At 36.7% G+C, this 20,438-nt stretch overlaps 2 protein-coding genes across 2 annotated transcripts; one reads left to right on the forward strand and one right to left on the reverse strand.

Moving 5' to 3' along the window:
• The first annotated feature begins 3,425 nt into the window (after window positions 1–3,425).
• LOC126607138 (zinc-finger homeodomain protein 11-like) lies at window positions 3,426–4,841 on the forward strand. The gene has a single exon (XM_050274602.1). The coding sequence runs from the start codon at window positions 3,658–3,660 to the stop codon at window positions 4,624–4,626; it is 969 nt and encodes a 322-aa protein (XP_050130559.1). The 5' UTR covers window positions 3,426–3,657; the 3' UTR covers window positions 4,627–4,841.
• A 7,312-nt stretch (window positions 4,842–12,153) lies between these two features.
• LOC126607126 (uncharacterized) lies at window positions 12,154–16,781 on the reverse strand. The gene is made up of 5 exons (XM_050274576.1): window positions 16,221–16,781; window positions 14,919–16,135; window positions 13,191–13,616; window positions 12,836–13,041; window positions 12,154–12,576 (listed from the first exon to the last, which is right to left on the reverse strand). The coding sequence occupies exons 1-5, from the start codon at window positions 16,391–16,393 to the stop codon at window positions 12,325–12,327; spliced, it is 2,274 nt and encodes a 757-aa protein (XP_050130533.1). The 5' UTR covers window positions 16,394–16,781; the 3' UTR covers window positions 12,154–12,324.
• Window positions 16,782–20,438: the final 3,657 nt, after the last annotated feature.

A 20,438-nucleotide genomic window follows, 5' to 3' on the forward strand; every position in this document is an offset into this window, starting at 1 on the left:
ACCATGGGTGCTACCCTTTTGAAGATTAGAGTTGGCTTCATACATGCCCTCCAACTGACTTCAAGCCTGCCAAGACTCGGTGAATGTCCATGGATACCTTGGGTGCTGCCTCTTGCATACATTAACAGATGTGCAATATGCATTTCCAAATAACTTTAGGTTTATCAAGACTCGATGAAATGACGATATGCATGCTATTTCTGGTATAAAAAATTTACACGCTGCACACGCTATTCTTACTGACCCTCCTAATATTATTTTCTAAATCCGCCACTGCGTTCATCTATTTTTATATAATTAGATGACGAAACAACTTTAGTTTTAATTAACTTTTTCTAGAGACGATCCTTATAAAATGATTTATAATATACACAGTTTTGATTCGTAACACAAAATTTTATAAGAAAACCGATACTTATTTTTTAAATGACCAAGTATTATTCTCTCATATGAAACATGTTACAAAAGAGTAGGTAACTCTGTTCAAAAAAAAAAAAAAAAAAAGTAGGTAACTGATTGATTGAAACATGGCGTGTGGCCGCATTTCTTGCTACAGTGTGCTCATTGCAACACGTGGATCACTTTTTGTACCATCTGTTATGTGATCACGATTAAGTTACGTCAATATTTCATATTACTATTTCTTTTTATCTTATTATTTTTATAAAAAATATATATAAAATGTTGACGTGATTTAATCGTGACCACACAAAACAAGAAAGCATGAAAAGACACGAAAAGTGAAAGGGCAGATAATCTACCGCCCATTGAGAAGATAAATGAGGATGGACTAGTAACCGACATACGTTTGAACTTTTAATTAAAAAATAAAAACACTTTTTTTTTCTTTCTGGTAATGACTTGTTTAACTTTCTAATCAAGCGGCCTGAATTTGATTATGCAAAGATTAAGTTAACCTAAACATATGGTGTCAATTTGCCATCACATCATTAATACTTGATTGATGGATGGAGTAATTATAAGTCAAGTTGACAAATTGGCCTCTAATTTCAACTTAATCCAAGGTTTTCTTATGTTTTTCAGGCTTAATTGCTATGAGTCATTAAAAATTAGTGTTATTATATAAGTAAACGATAAATTTTTATTTTGGATATAATTAGAAGGAGAATGCTTGGATTCTTTCTCTGGAAGTAGCCACATTTATGCTTAATTCTTGCCAATCACATTGGCATGTGTATATAAATGTTTAATTTTGTGTTATTGATAAGTAATTCATTCATGTTTTAAATTGTGATTTGCAAATAGGAGAAATCTCATTTGTTAGGGAATGAGCTAAGCAATATGATAACAAAAATTTCATCTTTGATTTAAGGTTTCTCCTTAAAGATTATAAACTGTGGCGTGGTTTCATCTCTATTGACCAGTTCTAATTCAAGGGAGAAATAGTGACTGAGGAGCAGTGGATTTGTTGTGGAAAGAGTACGTTATGACTCGTGGTTGCCTGCCCAGCAAGGGCGGATCCTCCGTCATGAATAAACGAATATCTCGCATGATTCACTACATACAAAATAATAACAACACGCGACTGTATTTGGTCTCGAAAAACAATGAAGCAGGCATGATATGAGGTTACAGAAAGGAGCAGGGATGTATAATGGAGGGAATCCCACTGCCACTGTCAAAGCAAAACGATGCGCACTGTGTCCTTCAAATTATGTACTCTTTGTACTACGAATCCTATGCGTGAAAACTCATACGCATGACACGTATACGTTTCGTATTGGCCTGCAGGTTTCCAAAATTTTAAATCCCTGACTTCAACGAATATATAAGAACAAAAGGAAGTTTTGCACAATGGTGTATGAATTTTTTCATTTTTATGAAATTGTCACCTATACTAAAGAAATTTCCAGTTGACCACTCAAATTAAAAACTATATTTAGCACATATGTCTACTTATATTCATCCACATTTTTTTTTTCAAATAATGGCTCGTGATAAGAAGACATGCCTTGATCCAAGTTTGATGAATTAAATTGAGAGAGAGTGTTGAGTTTCCTTAAGAACGAGTCCACCCCTAAGGACTTTGTGCCAGCACCCAGTGCATTTATCCACTCAAGTGAACAATAATAGACTCCGGTGAACAGTAATAGGTCAAAGCATCTCCACCCTTAACAAAAAATAGCCTAGTCCATTATATTAAAATATTAATTTTTTTATTATAAAATAATAATTTTATTTTTAATTTCTGAATTTATAAAAAATAAAATAATAATAATAATAATAATTTCTAAATTTATTAAAAAGTTTATTTATTTTTTAAAAGTGAAATTCTTAATTTTTTGGAGGAAAAAACTTGGACCGTTGATCTGTGATCGGACGGTCCAGTTTAAAAGTGAAATTAAATTTTTTTTTACTGTTGAAAATCCAACAGTCTAGAATAACTAGCCGTTGGAAATCCAACGGTTGCAAGTGGGCCACGTCGCTGAGCTCGGGTTGTGGTCTGAGTGCGCCTGCGTGCGGACCCCGCCACCTGATTTCTTGTCTCCTACTCGCGCCCACGCGAGCGTGAAGGCCACGCGCCAGTGCAAAAATGCAAACAGGCCAGTCCCTTGGTCAGTCAAAAATGGGCTGGGCTAGAGACTGGCATGGGCTGGGCGCCAGTCAATTGGGTCGGCTGGAGGGGATCCACTGGGTCCTGGCCTATTTTTTCAACTGGGTGCTGGGCAAAAAGTCCTCCGGTGGACTTGCTCTAAGAGAAAAAAGCTGCAAAAACACATATTTTGACAACAATAAGGCGTCTATTAATAAATGAACGGTTTCAAATGTTTTAGTAGTTGTTTGATATTCAATTTAAAATAAACATATAATTTTTAAAATAATGAATATAATTAAATTACTTAATACTCATTTCTTATATAAACAGGTAATTATACAAAAAAAAATACCAAGCATGCCTTTAGTTGACTTAACGAACAAAAATGCTCTTGTTAAAGGTGCTCGATCGTGAAGTTTGGGTGCCAAATTGTAACACAACATAAAAGTTTGGGTGATAATTATCAAAGAAAATAAGTTCACATGGGCAATTGCACACAACTGAAAAGGTCAAAATACCATTTATGCAATTTTGCCTAACTAAAAAAAGATCAAATAGAAAGAATTATATGAGAGCCTAATTTATTGCTCTGAACAAACACATGAATCCACAGACTGACATACGTTACCTCAGATTAAACCCCATCTCTTAAGAAATTTTAGTGTGATAGATTATGTGTCGTAATACAAGTGATTGACTTTTTTTTTTAAATATCTAGTTATTTATATTATAACATTTTATATTTAAATTTTATTTTCGATACATTGAAAAATCTCTTCAAGAAATGACACAGAATTTTTCATTCTTAAGTTTTTCCCCTAGGTTAATTTGGTGGTTGAGAAATTTGTCTGTGTTTTTATGGAGCTGAGACAGGTTTAGGTATGCCACTAATTATCGAATTAAATCTACATCAAATATCTTTCCCCACAAACACCCATCTATATATTTCTCTCCACTTTTCATTACATCCTTCATCTCCTCAATCATCCTCCAAAACCCTATTGAAGTTTTCACCTTTGAGATTTCACTCCCTAATATCAAAACCCTAATTAATTCCCAATCCGCCCGTCAATTTCTTATGCTTCTTCTCGCCTAAGGATATGGACTTTACCACCGTGACCGCCACCATCCAAACCCCAGATACGGACACCGAACCGCCGTCGCCGACGGACCCCAAATTCAACTTCTTCAGTGGCAGGTCCTTATCCTTCACCAGCGGCGCATTCCAGCCTCAGCCGAAGCGAACAAGGGTGGTTGCCTACAAAGAATGTCTCAAGAACCATGCTGCCAGCTTAGGTGGCCACGCTCTCGACGGTTGCGGCGAGTTCATGCCTTCCCCTTCCTCCAACCCAGCTGACCCCACCTCGCTAAAATGCGCCGCTTGTGGCTGTCACCGCAACTTCCACTGCCGTGATCAGTACAGACCCAAAAATAATGTTATTCGCAACCGCCTGCTACCAGCGCCGAAAACAGCTCACAACAACCACAGCTCAAGCTCCAGCCCGAGCTCCAGCCCCAACCCTACTTTGAGCCCGCAGTCTCCGCCGCCAGTCTCCCACTTGCCCCCCTCCTATTTCGCTGCCCCGCCGCAAATGCTACTTGCTCTCAGCTCCGGCTTTTCTGGTCCGCCCGATGAGCACCCCCACCAGCACCAGCTCAATCCGACGGCTGTGATGAAAACGGAGAAGTACCCAGGTGAGAAAAAGAGATCCAGAACAAAGTTCAGCCAGGAGCAAAAGGAAAAGATGTCGTCTTTTGCCGAGAAAGTCGGGTGGAGAGTGCAAAAGAGCGACGAAAGATCGGTGGAGGATTTTTGCAGCGAGGTGGGGATTGGGAGGGGAGTTTTTAAGGTTTGGATGCACAATAACAAGCACGGTCTCAGGAGGAGATTGGAGAGATCGGCCGGCGTAGGCGGCGGCGGGAATATGATTATTAACAGCAATGTCAGTGAGATCAACGGTGAGGGTGAAAGACATGGTTTTGACTCCATGAATGCTCACATCGCCGACAACAATGTCAATGCCAACCCCCTTCACCTTTCCAACAATGGGTCGTCTTCTTCGTCGTGAAACAGAGAGAAAGATGGAAGCTTTGGGAGATATTAAAGTTAATTAATCACGCTTATTAGTATAAACATTTCTTGCTAATTCGCTAGCTCGTTCGTTAAGTAACTGTTTAGGTGGTGAGGTTGAGAGGGAAGGGATTAGAGAGGATAACGATTAAAGAGAATGTTAAGCATATGTTTAGCTGAAATATTTCTCTTAATGCAAAGTTAATTAATCGATGTTTTAGCTTTCCATTAGTAGTATAAAGTTGCTTTCTTTTGCAGACATGTTACTTCGTTTTCTAGGAGAGATTTTTCAATATGACCCAGGGAGTGATATACCACGTGTTTTTATAGAATCAATTGTCAAAACAGTAGGGGATGGGGTGATAATCCAAGATGACCAATGTAAAATCTCGTTCTTGGATTTGACTGTTATAATCTACGTATTTGTATTATTGAGATTTTATATTATTTTTCGGGAATTTATATAATTTATTTGCATTTAGACTTTAATTAAACTAGTTATGAAGTTTGAAGTTTGGAAATTAGTTATTTAAAATCCGTAGGCCTTTCTAGGTCACAATTTATATTTTCGAATAGAGCTCGATCTCATGAACACGTAGGCACAAACCATTTGTGAAACGGAGCTATAACGAATGAGTTATTAACGTTTAAAATTAAGGACATTTTGGTAATTTTCCTTCAATCTAGAAGGCTCCAAATTTGTTGGATCAGGATGAGAGGAGATGGTGCCACGTGTGTAGTCAGGACGAAGAGTAGATAAGAGAAATGAGGGATTGGGGACTGCCCAATGAGAATGGGGAGAAAGGGGAGAAGTTCGGCCAATGAAAGCAGGGGAGAGTAAAAAGGTGACGAATGAGAGGGGAGATGAGGGAGGGAAAAGAAAGAGGTGAGTGGCACGCAATAAAAAAAACTTCTTCCCATTGACCTGTTTCTTTCACCCCTACTCGGTTCGACCGGCGTCCATTTCTGATGCCCTCGTGGCGTTTTCCGAGCAAATGAAAGCTCCTCACCACTACCAAATCATTTCCCTACCACTTTCCCATCAATCTTCATCCAAACCCGACATGTTTAGCCTTGATTTTACGAAGAAAACCACCAGCGGGTCCGAATGTTTCTTGACTTTGAACCACCATTTGTGAAACAATTTCCTTAGATCTCCACCACCATTAAACTCTCATTGACCCAGGAATAAAGCCCAAACAGGTTTGGGGGCGGCGGAGCACTAGAGGTGATGGATTGAAGCACACTTTTTTTTTTGGCTTCTGGAAGGTTTGAGGTATTTCCAAGCACTTCCCCGTCGAATTGGATTTCGGCTCAGGTATGAAAATTGATCCCCTCTTTTAAATCTACAATTCTATGAATTTTGGTAAATTTTGGAAATAGTTGAATTTTTCTGCGAGTCGGGGCAGCGGGTGGGCCGAGACCCCACTCGTCATTCCTAGACTAATTTGGATACCCTGATTCCATATGTGACGTCCGATTGACTATAGTTTTGATAGAGACCGCCACTTGGTCATTATATGAATTGACGATCTGACCATTGGATCATTATCAAACTTTAATACGTAATAGTATGTAATATTTGATGACATTAGGAACTGACGGGTCAGGAATCCGACATACAAATCTTCCCGAATTGGATTTCTAAGTTTATAAAATCAAACGTTGGCTGCCACTTGAATTTGCAATTGGCAGAGATCCAACCGTTGGATCGTAATGAAGTTTTAATATGTTGTTCTAGAAGCATAATGTGGACTTTGGAAAATTACGGATAAAAAAATTGATAGGCGGATCTTCCGGTTTAGATTTCTAGGGTTGTGGACCTACTCTCGATCTTGATCGACGGTTGACTTTTTAGTTAACTAGCCTGATTTCTTCTAGCGTGTTGCTGATCTTAGAGTGTTGTTGAGATTCCATGGAGTTTATTGGGCTTAGAATGATGACGTGTCATTCTCATTTGACGAGTGTCTCGATTTACGTACTAGTGGTGCCATATTGTGTATACTTAGTTATTAAATGTGATTTCTATTGAATTGTTATTTTTATTTTTAGTCATCAATTTATGTGATTTGATTGTGAATTGGAAATATTTATGAAATGTGATTTGACATGCATATTTGAAATGTGGTTTGATTTGTATGTTTGGCATAATGTGATGAAATGTGAGGGTTAGTAGTGGACCATGAATCCATTGTCATGGGGTTTGTTGCTTCAAGACTTGTTTACATATCGTATCATTATTCCATTTCTTGTTTCGTTGAGCTTTTGTATTTTGAGTACTTGTTTCATGTCTTCTTCTTTAACCGTTGCTATATTTCTTGGACTTCCGCTCGGTTCGGTTGAGTGATCCGGAACTGGGTTTCTGCTGGGGTTCCGTTGAGTGTTCCAGTTCCCTGCTCCATCTAGATTCCGTTGAGTGGTCCGAAATCCCTCGTGCTCTGCGATTTCGTTGAATGTTTAGGAATCGTATCATACCTTGGATTTCATTGAGTGGTCTGATATCCATTATACTCTATGATTCCGTTGAGTGATCCAGAATCGTATCAGCTCAGATTCCGTTGAGAGGTTCGGAATCCCTTCTACTCTGTGATTCCGTTGAGTAGTCCATAATCATATCATGGTTTGGATTCTGTTGAGTGGTCCGGCCCTTTTGGTGTTTTGATTCCGTTAAATGGTTCATAATCCCTTTTGTTGTCTTGATTCCGTTGAGTGGTCTGGAACCTGATGTTGATAGATTTCATTAAGTGGTCTGAAATCACATCATTTGACTTGTTGGTTTCTTGGATTTGATTTCAGCTTCATAAATGTAGGCTTCATCCAAATTGTGTCGCTCTAGCCTTGCATTTCGGTGTATGGTATGTGTTATTGATTGATGTGATTGTGGAATGATGTTGATTGTGATTGTTGTCATTATGATTAAACTCATTGACCAATGTGGCTAGAGATTATGTTGCGCTTCATCGAATGTTCCTTGTGATGTTGCACGCCTGTTGTATGGTATTATATTGGGACATAGTGATTTATGTGATGATTGTTCAAAGGTAGTGAAAGTGAACTACGAATGGCTTGATCCCTATCGAGGGTACGTAGGCAGTCTAACAAGGAGGTTAGATGCAACCATAAAGCATATGAAAAATTACTATGCAATTCGATTCTTGAGTTTCGATTCTTGAGTTGTCCTTTGCCCATATCCCAAAGGTAGGGTATGTTAGATACGGATTTTTGGTGACGTCACGTGTTGATCCTAGACGTATGTCGGGATCGGGGAGTGACAACCATGGTGCTTTTGTGGCGCCTTTTGCAAGGAAGATTGAAACATTCTCTTCTCTATATTGAGGCATTGGCTGTTAGGGATGGTCTTATTTTGGCAACGCAAGGGGGTTTTCGTAATTTGATTTTTGAAAGTGATTGCCTCCAAATTGTTGCTGCACTTAATGATTCTTTTATTAATTTGTCAGTCATTTGGGCATATTATCGAAGATTCGAAGACGTTAATGGCATCAGTCACTTGAGTTTCTTCCACCCATGTTCATCGTCAAGTTAATGGCATCGCTTATCACCTAGCACATTTTGCTCTTCTTTCAGGATTCAATTGTACTTGGGATGATGATCCTCCGGATCTAATCTCGGATTTATAGTTTGAAGAAGCTATACTGTAATGTTCTTGTGTTTTGTACGTATTTGATCTATAATGAATCTATCTATTGTTCTTTTATCAAAAAATTAATAATCCAATCATCAATATCCACGTCATATAGTTTACAAAATATAGTTTAAATTGAGGATCTGGAGTATTTGCTACTCCGAGTGTCTAACTATTAAATTTTATTTTTTTGTATTTTAAAATAAAGATCTAATAGTTAAAATATCTGAAATACCGAATACTTCAAAGTACCCAAAAAAGTTCTGGTGAAAGACTTTTATACACATTAGAATACTGTTGATAAATGATAAGAGTTTACGAGTAAACGACATTGTATTATACTATTATTAATATGAGGTATTGAGTTACTATTGAAATATTTTAGATAAGAAATACAAGATTTACGTAAGATCACGATGTATTATTGGTTCAAAATACCATTGAGGTGTAGATAGGTACGTTGGAGAGATAATAGGCGTTTGGATCAGCTAGTACTAGATCTAAGGCAAACCTCCAAATCATCCAAGGCAAATTTAAGTAGTTTTTCACTGCAGGAGATAATAAAAAGATTACTGGTAATTAAATTTTCTTGAGATGGAGCATAAGATTACAAGAGGTCTAGATTTAGAACCGAGTCCCCGTGACTCTTTAAAATGGATTGGAGATTAGATTTGGGACCATCATACAAAAATGAATAATCTTGTTCATCAAACTTGTTCTTTTGCCTGTATAATATTAATGCTTCCGTTCTGACATCACCAAATCCATCATTTTCCATATTATCCTCTACTTATGTGAAAGCTGTGTATAATGTTCTTATCCTTTTTCAGTCTTCCCTTCATATTTCAATCGATCACTGAGAAAGGAAAGACCGTCTTTATGACATTTTTGTTGAGAGTGTTAATCCATATTTGAAAAATGAGGGACTTTGTATGTGTTTATAAATATTTGGGTTATTCTTTACATTATCATTTAATTATATGATAGAACCTCAATTTTTTTCATAGTGTCAAAGCATGTTGTCATGCGTGTGAAGCCCAACAGCCACACGTGCTCCATGTCGCATGATTTTTGTTGTCCACATGCTAGTCTTGAAAATTTGCCGCATGTGAGAGCGTGTTATGAGTATCAATCCCCTGAGGAGAAATGAGAGACTTTGCATATACTTGTAAGTATTTGAGTTACTGTCTATTTGCTAGTTGGTTTTATAGTAAAACATTAACTTTCTTTAATTTTTAGTTAATAATACAATGTTATGTCGAAAATGACATACATGAAATCACATATTTAGTTCAAGACACGACCGTGACAATATATATGTACTAGTTGGGTAAATACTTCTTAAAACAAAGGATTGAGATAACATCAAGTTATGATATATTTTAACAAAGCGATATTTTGTTAAACTAATATTAAAATACATGAGTATAAATAAGCAGTACACTGCTCTAATCAAGTTACGTAATTCATATTTGCTATGATGTTTAAACTTCAAAGAGAACGAGCAAAATGATTTAACAGTGGACGCCTGGATTAGGTATGAAGTTCGAAACCAGAAAGGACGCGTGTAAAAGATATGTTGTCATATACACGTAGTGCATGCAGTTGTCTAATTTGGAATGTTTGATGTATTTGCTTGGGCTTTTAAGGCAAGCTCAGCAGGCGAGGGGGTTGGCTTAAATCCAAAATAATATTATTACAATATAATTAAAATTAGGGTTTTTAGGTGATGGAAGCGGTGCCCACTGCCCAGGAACCTGAACAAACGCCAGCTTTCCTTATTTGGTTGGTTGCTCAAAGCGGCAGGCATTGCCTTCTTTCTATGCTTTGCCGCTGATGAATATATATATGAGAAGGGTGGTATTATCCACACTTCTGATATCATTCGTATATATCTTTTATTAATTTTTGTCATTTCATATTCTTTAATTCATTCAATTTAATTGTCAGAAACTAAAACGAATGTGCAGAAGGTAAGAAGAGTGCACCACCATATAAAAAAGGAAGTTTTAACGAAAAGTCCACGGTACTGTTCACTTTAACAAAAAACCATATTTTTACACTAAAAAGTCAAACATGGTACTATTCACTTTACCCTTTATTTTGTCCTTATCATTAAAACTCAAAATTTTCAAATCATTTTTATTAGTTTTCCTTATAAAAAAATGCTACGAAGACATAAAGAGTGTGTGCGAGTAGCACAATTCATATGAAAAATACTAAGAGACTTTCAAAGTGAGGCTCACTATGAGATCTTTATCACCTCACTATTTGAGTTTAATTCTCATACTAATATTATGTAAAAAAATATGAGATCATAGATAGTCCATGAATCGTTTCACTTTAAGAGATGCTAAGGAAAGTCTCTAAAAAATAAGGCTCTTTATGAACGCTTTACCATCTTACTATTTAACATTAATATATGTGTCCAGTTTGTAAAACCTTATAGCAGGGAATCCACGGACACTTTTAAGAGGTTCTCCACATTTCTCATTTATATTAATATAAAATATTGACGAAAGATGTGATAACACACATCCTATCTATGAGATTCTGAAAAGATAATTGGGAACCACCACTAATCCTCTCCTACTTTAATCCATTTTTGTTGTATTCAATTTGATCCACCGCCCTCTTTGTCCAAACGCGTCAAGAATCAAAGATCAAAGTCCTTGTTCTTTATTCTTCTTTACTTTATTTGGATCTGACATTTCTCATATTTTTTAGGATCTGAATGGTCTACCCTCTCCATCTCATACAATTCTTATTCCCTCTTATTTATGTGATCACGATTAAGTCATGTCAATATTTTATATTCTTATTGTTTTTTATCTTATTATTTTTATAAAAAAATCAATATAAAATGTTGAAGTGGCATAACCGTGACCACAAAAATAGGAGGAGATGAGAAGGGGATGGGATGAGAGAGGGCAAACAATCCGGGTCCTATTTTTTATTTGGATTTTGGACTGATTTTGTTGGAACATGAGTTATTTGTTGAGATTTAATAAAAAAACTCTCAGTACTGTTCATTTTAACGAAAAACCACATTTTTACATAAAAAAATCAATTATGATACTATTCACTTTACCTTTTATTTTGTCTTTATTGTTAAAACTCAAAGTTTTCAAACTCTTTTTATTAGTTTTCCTTTATTTGTTAAGCAACATGACCAAGTGTTGGCAATGCATCCACATCCTTTGGTGGGTTTGACAAAATATTTGCGGGATTTATTGGGACAATGCAATGAGTTCATTCATTTGGGGCCCAAATTTGGAATTGGATACTCTCTTGAGCAAAGACTTGGGATCCTCCTGACTCATTAACACGAATTGTTATATTTTGATCCAACAGCTACAATTATTATAATTTTTAGAAGAATTTCCTGTTTGTAACTGTTGGATCAAAATCCAACAGTCCGTGTTATTAGGTCAGGAGGATCCCGAGCCTTTGCTCAGGAGAGGATCCAATTCCCCCAAATTTTTACAAATACAAGGCTGAAATTGCATGTGAAATGTCCCTTAGAATGTATTGTGTGGTTTGAAATACTGTTATGTGATGAAATCAATTTTAAGTTGTAAATCAAAATAAAGACGAGATAATTATTGTCGCTATTAGCCTTTTTTGCTACTTACGATGCCCTATAGTTTTCACAAACGCTTTATCTTGAGTATAGTTGTCGGGCAAAAACTCTAACCTCGGGAAAAAAGGAGCAAAATGGTGGCAATCTGATTCTGGTTGATGAGTTAGGTGTGTGCTTCGTCGACTTATTTTTCTAACAGGAAACTCCTGGATTCGATAGTACTTTCAACCGTGTTCTAAAACGTGTTCCTAACCTATCGTCTACTCGTAAAATTATTAGGAACAAAAACATAGTGTAGCTATTTTGTAATGAATTTTATTTAGTAATTATTTCCACCAACATGTGAATGTAACTATACAATTTACTTCACCTGTTTTCTACCTATTTTTTACAAGTATGTCAAAAACCAGCATCCGTACGTGCAGAAAATGGCATGGCACACATCCTGCCATGTTAACATACAAAAAGTGTCAACATGGGAAAAGCAAAAACGAGGGCTCCACATGAACCTTCCTATGAACAAAATTGATATTCTCCAGCTTTTGGTGGCACCAAACCAACTGCTCCGTTTTGATTTTTGACAAGTTTAGCACTCTTGAAATCAACCTCAATTCAACTTGAGCAGTGAATAAATCGTGCTCAAGTCGTCTCTCTTGGTGCTTTTGGAACTTCTTCACTACACAATTTCCACTTCTATGTATTTCTTTAAGCTTTTTCTCCTTCTGCAATGCAACAAGTAAATAATAAGTATCGCTTTTTGGAAGGACAAAAAGAGAGCAATAGTGAGTTCTTGTTCATTTAGTATGATCAAATACCAAGTGTATGGATGAGAAATGTGTTGTTCAATATTCAGAATTGCTCACAATTGCTGGCGCTTTTGTCCCTCGTTCGAGCAAGACCGTAAAAAATGTAGTAAAACTGGGTATAACACAAAATGGAAAATACTCAATCAAAATTAATTTTACGAAAAGTATGTAAAACCTTTTGGAGATCTTTCCGTATGTCAAGGAGAAGCTCTAAATCCTTATGGTCGACCTGAGTCTCTTGAAGTCCCTTTAGGTTGGCATTCCTCTCATCCGTACGAACAAAGTTCCAAAATATATGCATTGATTCTTCGATGATCTTCACTAGCATTCCACTCAAAATAATCGATTCCTCCTCCTCTCTTGTTAGATGCTTCTTATCATCTGCGACGCAATACGAAACTGTTATATAATTTGAAAAGCTATCTACACATAAAGAAATGTAAATTTGACATATTGTGTTATCAAACTTGTGAATTGCATGCATGGTCTGATTGTTCAAGATATCAAACACTCGAACTTGCAAACGTTACCTTTGATGGTGGGAACTTGGAGAAGGTTACGAAGAACGCATCGATTCCTCACGTAATGCTGGACCCTGGGGCCTTGAAACGGATCATCCTCTATGAATCTTTGAAGGAGCACTTGAAACAGTTGGAACTCAGTAGCTACTAGGTTATATCGATGATGAGATGTTTGATTGTCATATTGCTGCAGTTCTAGGGCTTTTCCATGCTGCCAGTTAAGTATTTCCCAAGAAAGGCAAACCTGCCCTACATACACCAATTCAAAGTCTTTGTGCAAGTCCCCGACCACTTTTGGCATTGGAGCAAGAGCTGTGGGGTGCCTTTGTGTTTTGCATCCCCATAAGTTTTGTGAAATAAGAGACTTCCCAAGTGGAAACGTTGAAGATTTTTGGATTGACATTGATCTCACTTGGTCCTTCAGCTGGAGAAAACCTGCGTATAAGCATCAATTAAGCAATGATCAACGTTAGACAGATACGATATTTTAAATTGTTCTAATATATAAGAGGATTCAAATTTAAATGTAAAAAAAAAAAAACACTGTCTTAACCAACTAGTATAACTCATATACAAAGTCAACCAAAGATTCTGAAGGCCTGTGAGAAACCTGAAGTGTGATCCTCACTAAGGAAAAAAGTACTTCGATGTGGCGCAAAAAATAACAAAAATGTGTAATAGTTCAAATTATTTTCTATACTTCACTTTCTTAAACTTACGGCGCTTTATATACACACTACATCCTTACATTAAAAACATTCATGCGATAATGTCATATTATTACGTAGAAAGGCGAACCTTAATGTCGAAGTAAACATTACTATTATACAAAAGTAAACATTATTAGGTATACATCCTTTTAATTATAAATTGACTCCGAATAAAAATAAATGTATGATCTTGATAGAAACCTTAATGTATAGAAATCGATTTGTGAATCAATGCCGAACCCAAGCTTAGGCCCACTGGCCTCCACCACCCCACAAAAAATAAAAAAATTAAAAATTAAAAATTAAATTAAATTAAAAAAATTGATGCCCGATAATTAGTGGAAAATGATAGGAATAAAGATGATGTTGCCGGCCCAGAAAATAACATATTCTCCAAGGATGCTAAGGTTGTTATTTAGTATTACAGTATAGTCTAGTAGTATTCATTTTTATTTGTAAGTAGGATTTTAAGTTTGATTCTCGCTAAATACAAATTTAAACCACATTATTGTTAAATCATTGTGAGGCGGAGTTAAAAACAGAATTTAAGAAAATATATAAAGTACTTGGAGCTAACAGAAGACTTGACACAAAATTGAGTCGTGTTGCTCAAGGATTTCATACGCTCATCTAACTTAATGAGATGAGAGATAATATTCAGCCATGCATACTAAAAAGTAAACGACCAAATCTTCTTGAATGCATGTAAATTGAAAAAATCCAATGAACAAATAAAATACGAAATTACTTCATGACTTTTCTCGCACTAAAACAAAATTGAGATATTGCTAACTCATAAAATTTAGAATTTTAGCAAATAAATACAAAATTACTTCATGACTTTTCTTGCACTAAAGCAAAACTGAGATATTTCTAACTCATAAAATTTAGAATTCGAACTTAGAGCCAAGAGGCCAGACATACTAATTTGACTCTATTGACTTAATTTACTTCTGCAAATCGATAAATTATCAAGTAAAACAAATGTAAAACAAATTGAAACAGAGTGGTTTTATGTCAAACTTACCAATTGCATGCATGGTCTGGTTGTTCAAGATATCCAGCTTCTTCATCTTCTCTGCGTAGCTTTTGTACACCTTCTGAATCTCAGCCATTCGATCTTTGAATTCGAGCTTTTCCTCCATAACCAGCGGCTTCAGCTTCAGATTATCCACCGTCTTTGTACCCTCAGTTTCTTCCTCTAAAATTGTCGGAAGCCTCCCGCCTCCCCCATTTCTTATTTCATTTTTCAGCTGCTCGATTAGATCATCATGCTCCCATGGCTCTTCATCCTCGTCTTCGCCATCCCGATTCGACCCGAAATTTGCCTCCTGCAATCCAATTTCTTCTGCTGATTGCTCTACAATTTGAGGACCAACTTCCTCCTTAAAGTCAGAAACTTGAATTTGGGGGTCTGATAATTCGATATATTCATCATCAGAACCATTTTCTGAATCTGAAAAAAGAACTTCTTTACTATTTGGGATACTAAATTCATGCAATTGAAAATCATCCGTGTTCATCTTAACCGTCTGTTCATCTCCCTTCATGATCACTAGGCTTTGAGGTTCCAATCGCTCTCTCACATTTCTTCCCACCACAAACTCGTAAGTAATTGAATCCACCTCATCAGTTCCTCCTCTTGATGTAACCGACTCTTGTTTAGAATCAGAAACCGCGGCACGATTTTCGACAAGCGATTGAACATCATCTGATGAATCATGCTCACCAAAACTTGCAGTTTCCGGATGCTTAACCGTCTCCGAAGGCGCAATTTCAGCAACCGGATACTTCATAAAACTAAAACTCTGAAAAGGGTGCTCTTCTGTACAAACACTTTCAGCCAAGTCATGCGCTTTTTCTCGAACATCATCAAAATCCTCTGTTTTTTCTTGATCATCGACATCCTCTGTTTCTGCCGCTGTTTTCTCCTGATTACCATAAGTATTTGAATTGCTCCAGTCTGCGTACAATTCTTGGACAACAAAGCTCATAGCTTTCGGTTCTTCCATGTAGCAACTAGCATCTTTCCCATACCTGAACTCGTAAGGATCAGTGCTCGCGGCCGACACCGTCTCCGAAAAACCCAAATCCCCTGTTTCTTCTTCTCTGTGTTCCTCATCAATTTTGCTATTAGACGAATCAAAGAATGCGTCTTCTTCTTCTTCTTCTTCTTCTTTGAACACATTCATGTCTGAAATCCAAGAACTCTGACTTTGATCTCTCGGATTATCTTCCTGGAATCTGAAAAAGGAAAGAAACCCATTAATCAGTTCAAACCTATCAAACTTTTCAACTGGGAAAATCACAGACTCGAACTTGACCATACCTGAGCATGTATCTGCTTACGAATCCAAAAACAAAGAAAAAGTAGCTGCAAACCAGAACCCACATAGAACCAACGACTCCAACCATGTTTCCGTACAGGGTCTTGCTCAGCAAACCCTTAGCAACGGAATCGAATTGGGTTCTGAGCACGTGGAATTTCCTGGTAACCATCATTTCAATCAACCCCTTTGTTTTTTCTCAATCCTAAGCAAAGTTCAACGAGGAGAGAAAATCTGGAAGTTTTGTTCGGTCAGAATCCATTGGGGAAAGTGGACGACTAAACCCACTTGCAGACAGCGGAATCTGAGGGGTGAAAAATCTGGAGACAAAAATGTGCGAGATTGTTGGAGGAGATTGCGATGGAATAATAATGGATACATGGAACTGGAGTTTAACGTGTTGGTGGGTCGCTTTGATTTCTCAAAACAACAGATAAAGTGGTTTCCATTTGGGTGTTATGAACTTGAAAGTTTGGAACTTGGACTCAAAAGAAAGAACAGTCAATGAACGTTGAGAAACTTGAGGTCTACTAAAACCGTCCTATCTTTTGGTTTGGGTGAAGGCTAAAAAGCTACAAGCTACTAGCTTTATAGGAGGTTTAAAATATAAAATTAACTTTATTATCATATGGTTAAATGAAGATTACAACTTTTTCTCTTTTGAAGGTACAATAACTATGTTTTTTTTAAAATAATGTAAATTATCGATCAAATAATACGATCTTATAACCACTTAGTACCATAATTCTAAAAATCGGCCTATACGCTAGATGGTGAAAGACCGATCTATTTTAGGCCAAAATGTGGAAAAAAAAATTGGGTGGGGGCTAGGCAGTTTGGCAGTGGCTAACCGGTTCCATTGTTAGAAAAAAGGGTAAAGGATACCGTTTGTTAGAAAAAAGGTTTTTTTGGGTAACCTACTCCAAAAGAATCCAAGTCGTGAATTAGTGAATTGTTGAATTTGGTTTTTTGGTTTGAGTTTTTCTTATTTTTGCTGCATTGGTCTGTGATGATGACATTGTTATGATGGCTTAAGTTTTAAGTCTTAACTTTCACAACTAGTATCTGACGTATTTTAGAACCTTACTTAGTACTACGGTCTAGTAATTTTCTTTTCATTTGTAATGAATAATATTACATACGAATCTCATAAATAATAAGTATGATATCACTTCATTTCTTCAATCTTAATGTAAATATACCGCTTACGTATCATAATAGAAATTTTGAAAAAAGGAATGTAACTGACATTCATCTTAATTATATTTAAATTGTTAAATATAAAGAGATCTTTGACCAAAAAAATATAAAGAGATTAATGTCCTTCGGAAAAGGAATTGTTGTTATTTGTTAATCTCGAAATTGAATCAGTTTTCGTTAATGCGTAACTTTGTAATTCAGCACCAAATTTATGAATTTCCCGGACCAAATAAAATACCTCGCTTGAGGTTGCACAGCAAAGTCGGTTTCCGTTTCATGTTTGTCAAATGTGTATACTTTTCCATATTATTTTTTTGGTCGTGTACTTTTTCATAAATTTAGAATTTTGGTCACTACATTTTAAACCCACTTTTACTAAATAAATAGTCGGTTAAACCAAAATTGATCGAACGATTTTATAGAATATTGTATCGGAACATGTTAATTATATCTTCAATTTTAGGAAATTTAATTAGTGGGTTTGCTGGACAAAATTAGCAAACTTATTGAAACATATTGCATTGCATGCTGAATATAGCAATTATCAACCGTCCATTTTAATATGGTGACGTTTTTAAATATAATTAAAGATTAACTTTAATTTAATATTTAATAGAGACAACAATATATATTATTAATGGTTAACTTTAATTTAATATTTAATAGAGACAACAATATATATAATTAAAAATTAACTTTAATTTAATATTTAATAGAGACAACAATATTTCTCTATGGGTGTTATGTCTTTAGCCTGCTTTCACAATTCTCAGGAATTACGGAAGACGTGACCTCTTGTTTGCCAAAAAAAAAAATTAAGATTTTGGGTAAAGTACACAAAATTACTTCAACTATGGATCGAATTACAATGTCATACCTCATATTTTTAAAATTACAATGTCATACCTTATCTTACAAATTTATTGTTGCAATGTTAGACCTATGTCAGTTTGTCTATTAATTTCTCTATTAAATGATGACGTGACTTGAGGTGAGGACCACTCTCTCGCCCAACTGGATAATTAATATTTTTATCTAGTTGGACAAGAGAGTGGGCTCGGCCTCAAGCCACGTCATCATTTAACAGAAAAATTGACAAACAAACTGACGAAGGTCTGAAATTGCAACAAATCTGTAAGATAATGTATGACATTGTAATTTTTAAAACATGAGGGGTATGAGATTGTGATTTGACCCATAACTGATGTAGTTTTGTGTAATTTACCCTAAGCCTTTTAGTTAAGAAAAAGACAACTAATGGAAATTGAGATTAAGCAAATATCTTGTAAGATCCCACATCGCCCAGGGTTGTGGATCCTGTAAGCCTTATATGTATATTCTCATCTCTATCTAGCACGAGGCCTTTTGGGAGCTCACTGGCTTCGAATTCCATCAGAACTCCTAAGTTACGAGTTCGCGCGAGAGCAATCCCATGATGGATGACCCATTGAGAAGTTCTCGTGTGAGTTCTCATAAACAAAACCTTGAGGGCGTAGTCGGGGCCCAAAACGGACAATACTGTGCTACGGCGGAGTTGAGTCCGGGATGTGGTGGGGGCCGGGGCTGGGATGTGACAATTTGGTATCAGAGCCAATCCATGGCTGGAAGTGTGCCGACGAGGACGTCGAGCCCTTAAGGGGAGTGGATTGTAAGATCTCACATCGCCCAGGGTTGTGGATCATGTAAGCATTATATGTATATTCTTCTCATCTCTACCTAGCACGAGGCATTTTGGGAGCTCACTGGCTTCAGATTTCATCGGAACTCCGAAGTTAAACGAGTTCGCACGAGAGCAATCCCATGATGGGTGACCTACTGAGAAGTTCTCGTGTGAGTTCCCAAAAACAAAACCGTGAGGGCGTGGTCGGGGCCTAAAGAGGACAATATCGTGTTACGGTAGAGTCGAGCCCGGGATGTGGTGGGGGTCAGGATGTGACAATTTGGTATCAGAGCCAATCCATGGTCGGAAGTGTGCCGACAAGGACGTCGAGCCCCTAAAGGGGTGGATTGTAAGATCCGACATCGCCCAGGGTTGTGGATCCTGTAAGCCTTATATGTATATTATCATCTCTACTTAGTACAAGACCTTTTGGGAGCTCACTGGCTTCGGATTCCATCGGAACTCCGAAGTTAAACGAGTTCGCGAGACAGCAATCCCATGATGGGTGACCCATTGAGAAGTTCTCGTGTGAGTTCCCAAAAACAAAATCGTGATGGCGTGGTCCGGGCCCAAAGCGGACAATATCGTGTTACGGTGGAGTCGAACCCGGGATGTAGTGGGGACCTGGGCCGGGATGTGACATATCTCATCTATGTAAACTAGATTATAGAATATGGACTTGTTTCATAAGTGTTTTTAAATGATTAAAATCATTTTTAGAGAAAATATTTTTTAATTAAAAAACACTTGAAATGTTTTATGGAAGAAGCATCAGTAATTTGTTTCTTCTAAAAATCATTTCAAGTGTTTTTTTTTTCAAGATTCACTTGCGTTTTTACTAAGAATTGATTTAAAAAACATTTCATCAAAAGTGGCTTCAATCATTCTAAAAACACTTCTATATGAGCCATATATTCGTCTTTCGATTAGTTTTAGTTCAATTTCAATATCATAAATAATTGAATAATTCCGTTTCCTCTGCAAAATGGATGGTTTTGCCGGCCGTGAGCGTCATTATCAAGCGAATAGCATGTCATTTAGTCTTTATATGCTTAATCATAATAATCACAGTCTAGACACTTTGTCTAACCTACTCACAATGCACACGCGTGCATGTAAAAATGAGACATAAACATTGAAAACTAGACTCCTACCGCACCAACACACAACTTCGTGTGGTTCAAAAACATAATTTTAACCCAATGAATGCGACATACACGCGTTTTTAACCACCAACGAGTGAAACGTAAATCCCTATTTATAATTTAGTAAAGCTGCCGTCTCCGTAACGTGATGCACAAATGGTGCAAAGTCAATTAGAAAAATCAAACCTGCCCATATCAGTGTGGCATGGTAGGGT

The sequence above is a fragment of the Malus sylvestris genome, chromosome 16, assembly GCF_916048215.2.
Source record: "Malus sylvestris chromosome 16, drMalSylv7.2, whole genome shotgun sequence".
NCBI classification, from domain to species: Eukaryota; Viridiplantae; Streptophyta; class Magnoliopsida; order Rosales; family Rosaceae; genus Malus; species Malus sylvestris.

What these genes read in the sequence shown, in the direction of transcription:
- LOC126607138 (XM_050274602.1), top strand. Translation starts at nt 3,658, where the DNA reads ATGGACTTTACCACCGTGACCGCCACCATCCAAACCCCAGATACGGAC.
- LOC126607126 (XM_050274576.1), bottom strand. Translation starts at nt 16,393, where the DNA reads ATGATGGTTACCAGGAAATTCCACGTGCTCAGAACCCAATTCGATTCC. An exon ending in GTAAGCAGATACATGCTCAG is followed by an intron (nt 16,136 to 16,220) that starts GTATGGTCAAGT and finishes TTCCTTTTTCAG; the next exon opens with ATTCCAGGAAGATAATCCGA. An exon ending in TACGGAAAGATCTCCAAAAG is followed by an intron (nt 12,577 to 12,835) that starts GTTTTACATACT and finishes GTTGCATTGCAG; the next exon opens with AAGGAGAAAAAGCTTAAAGA.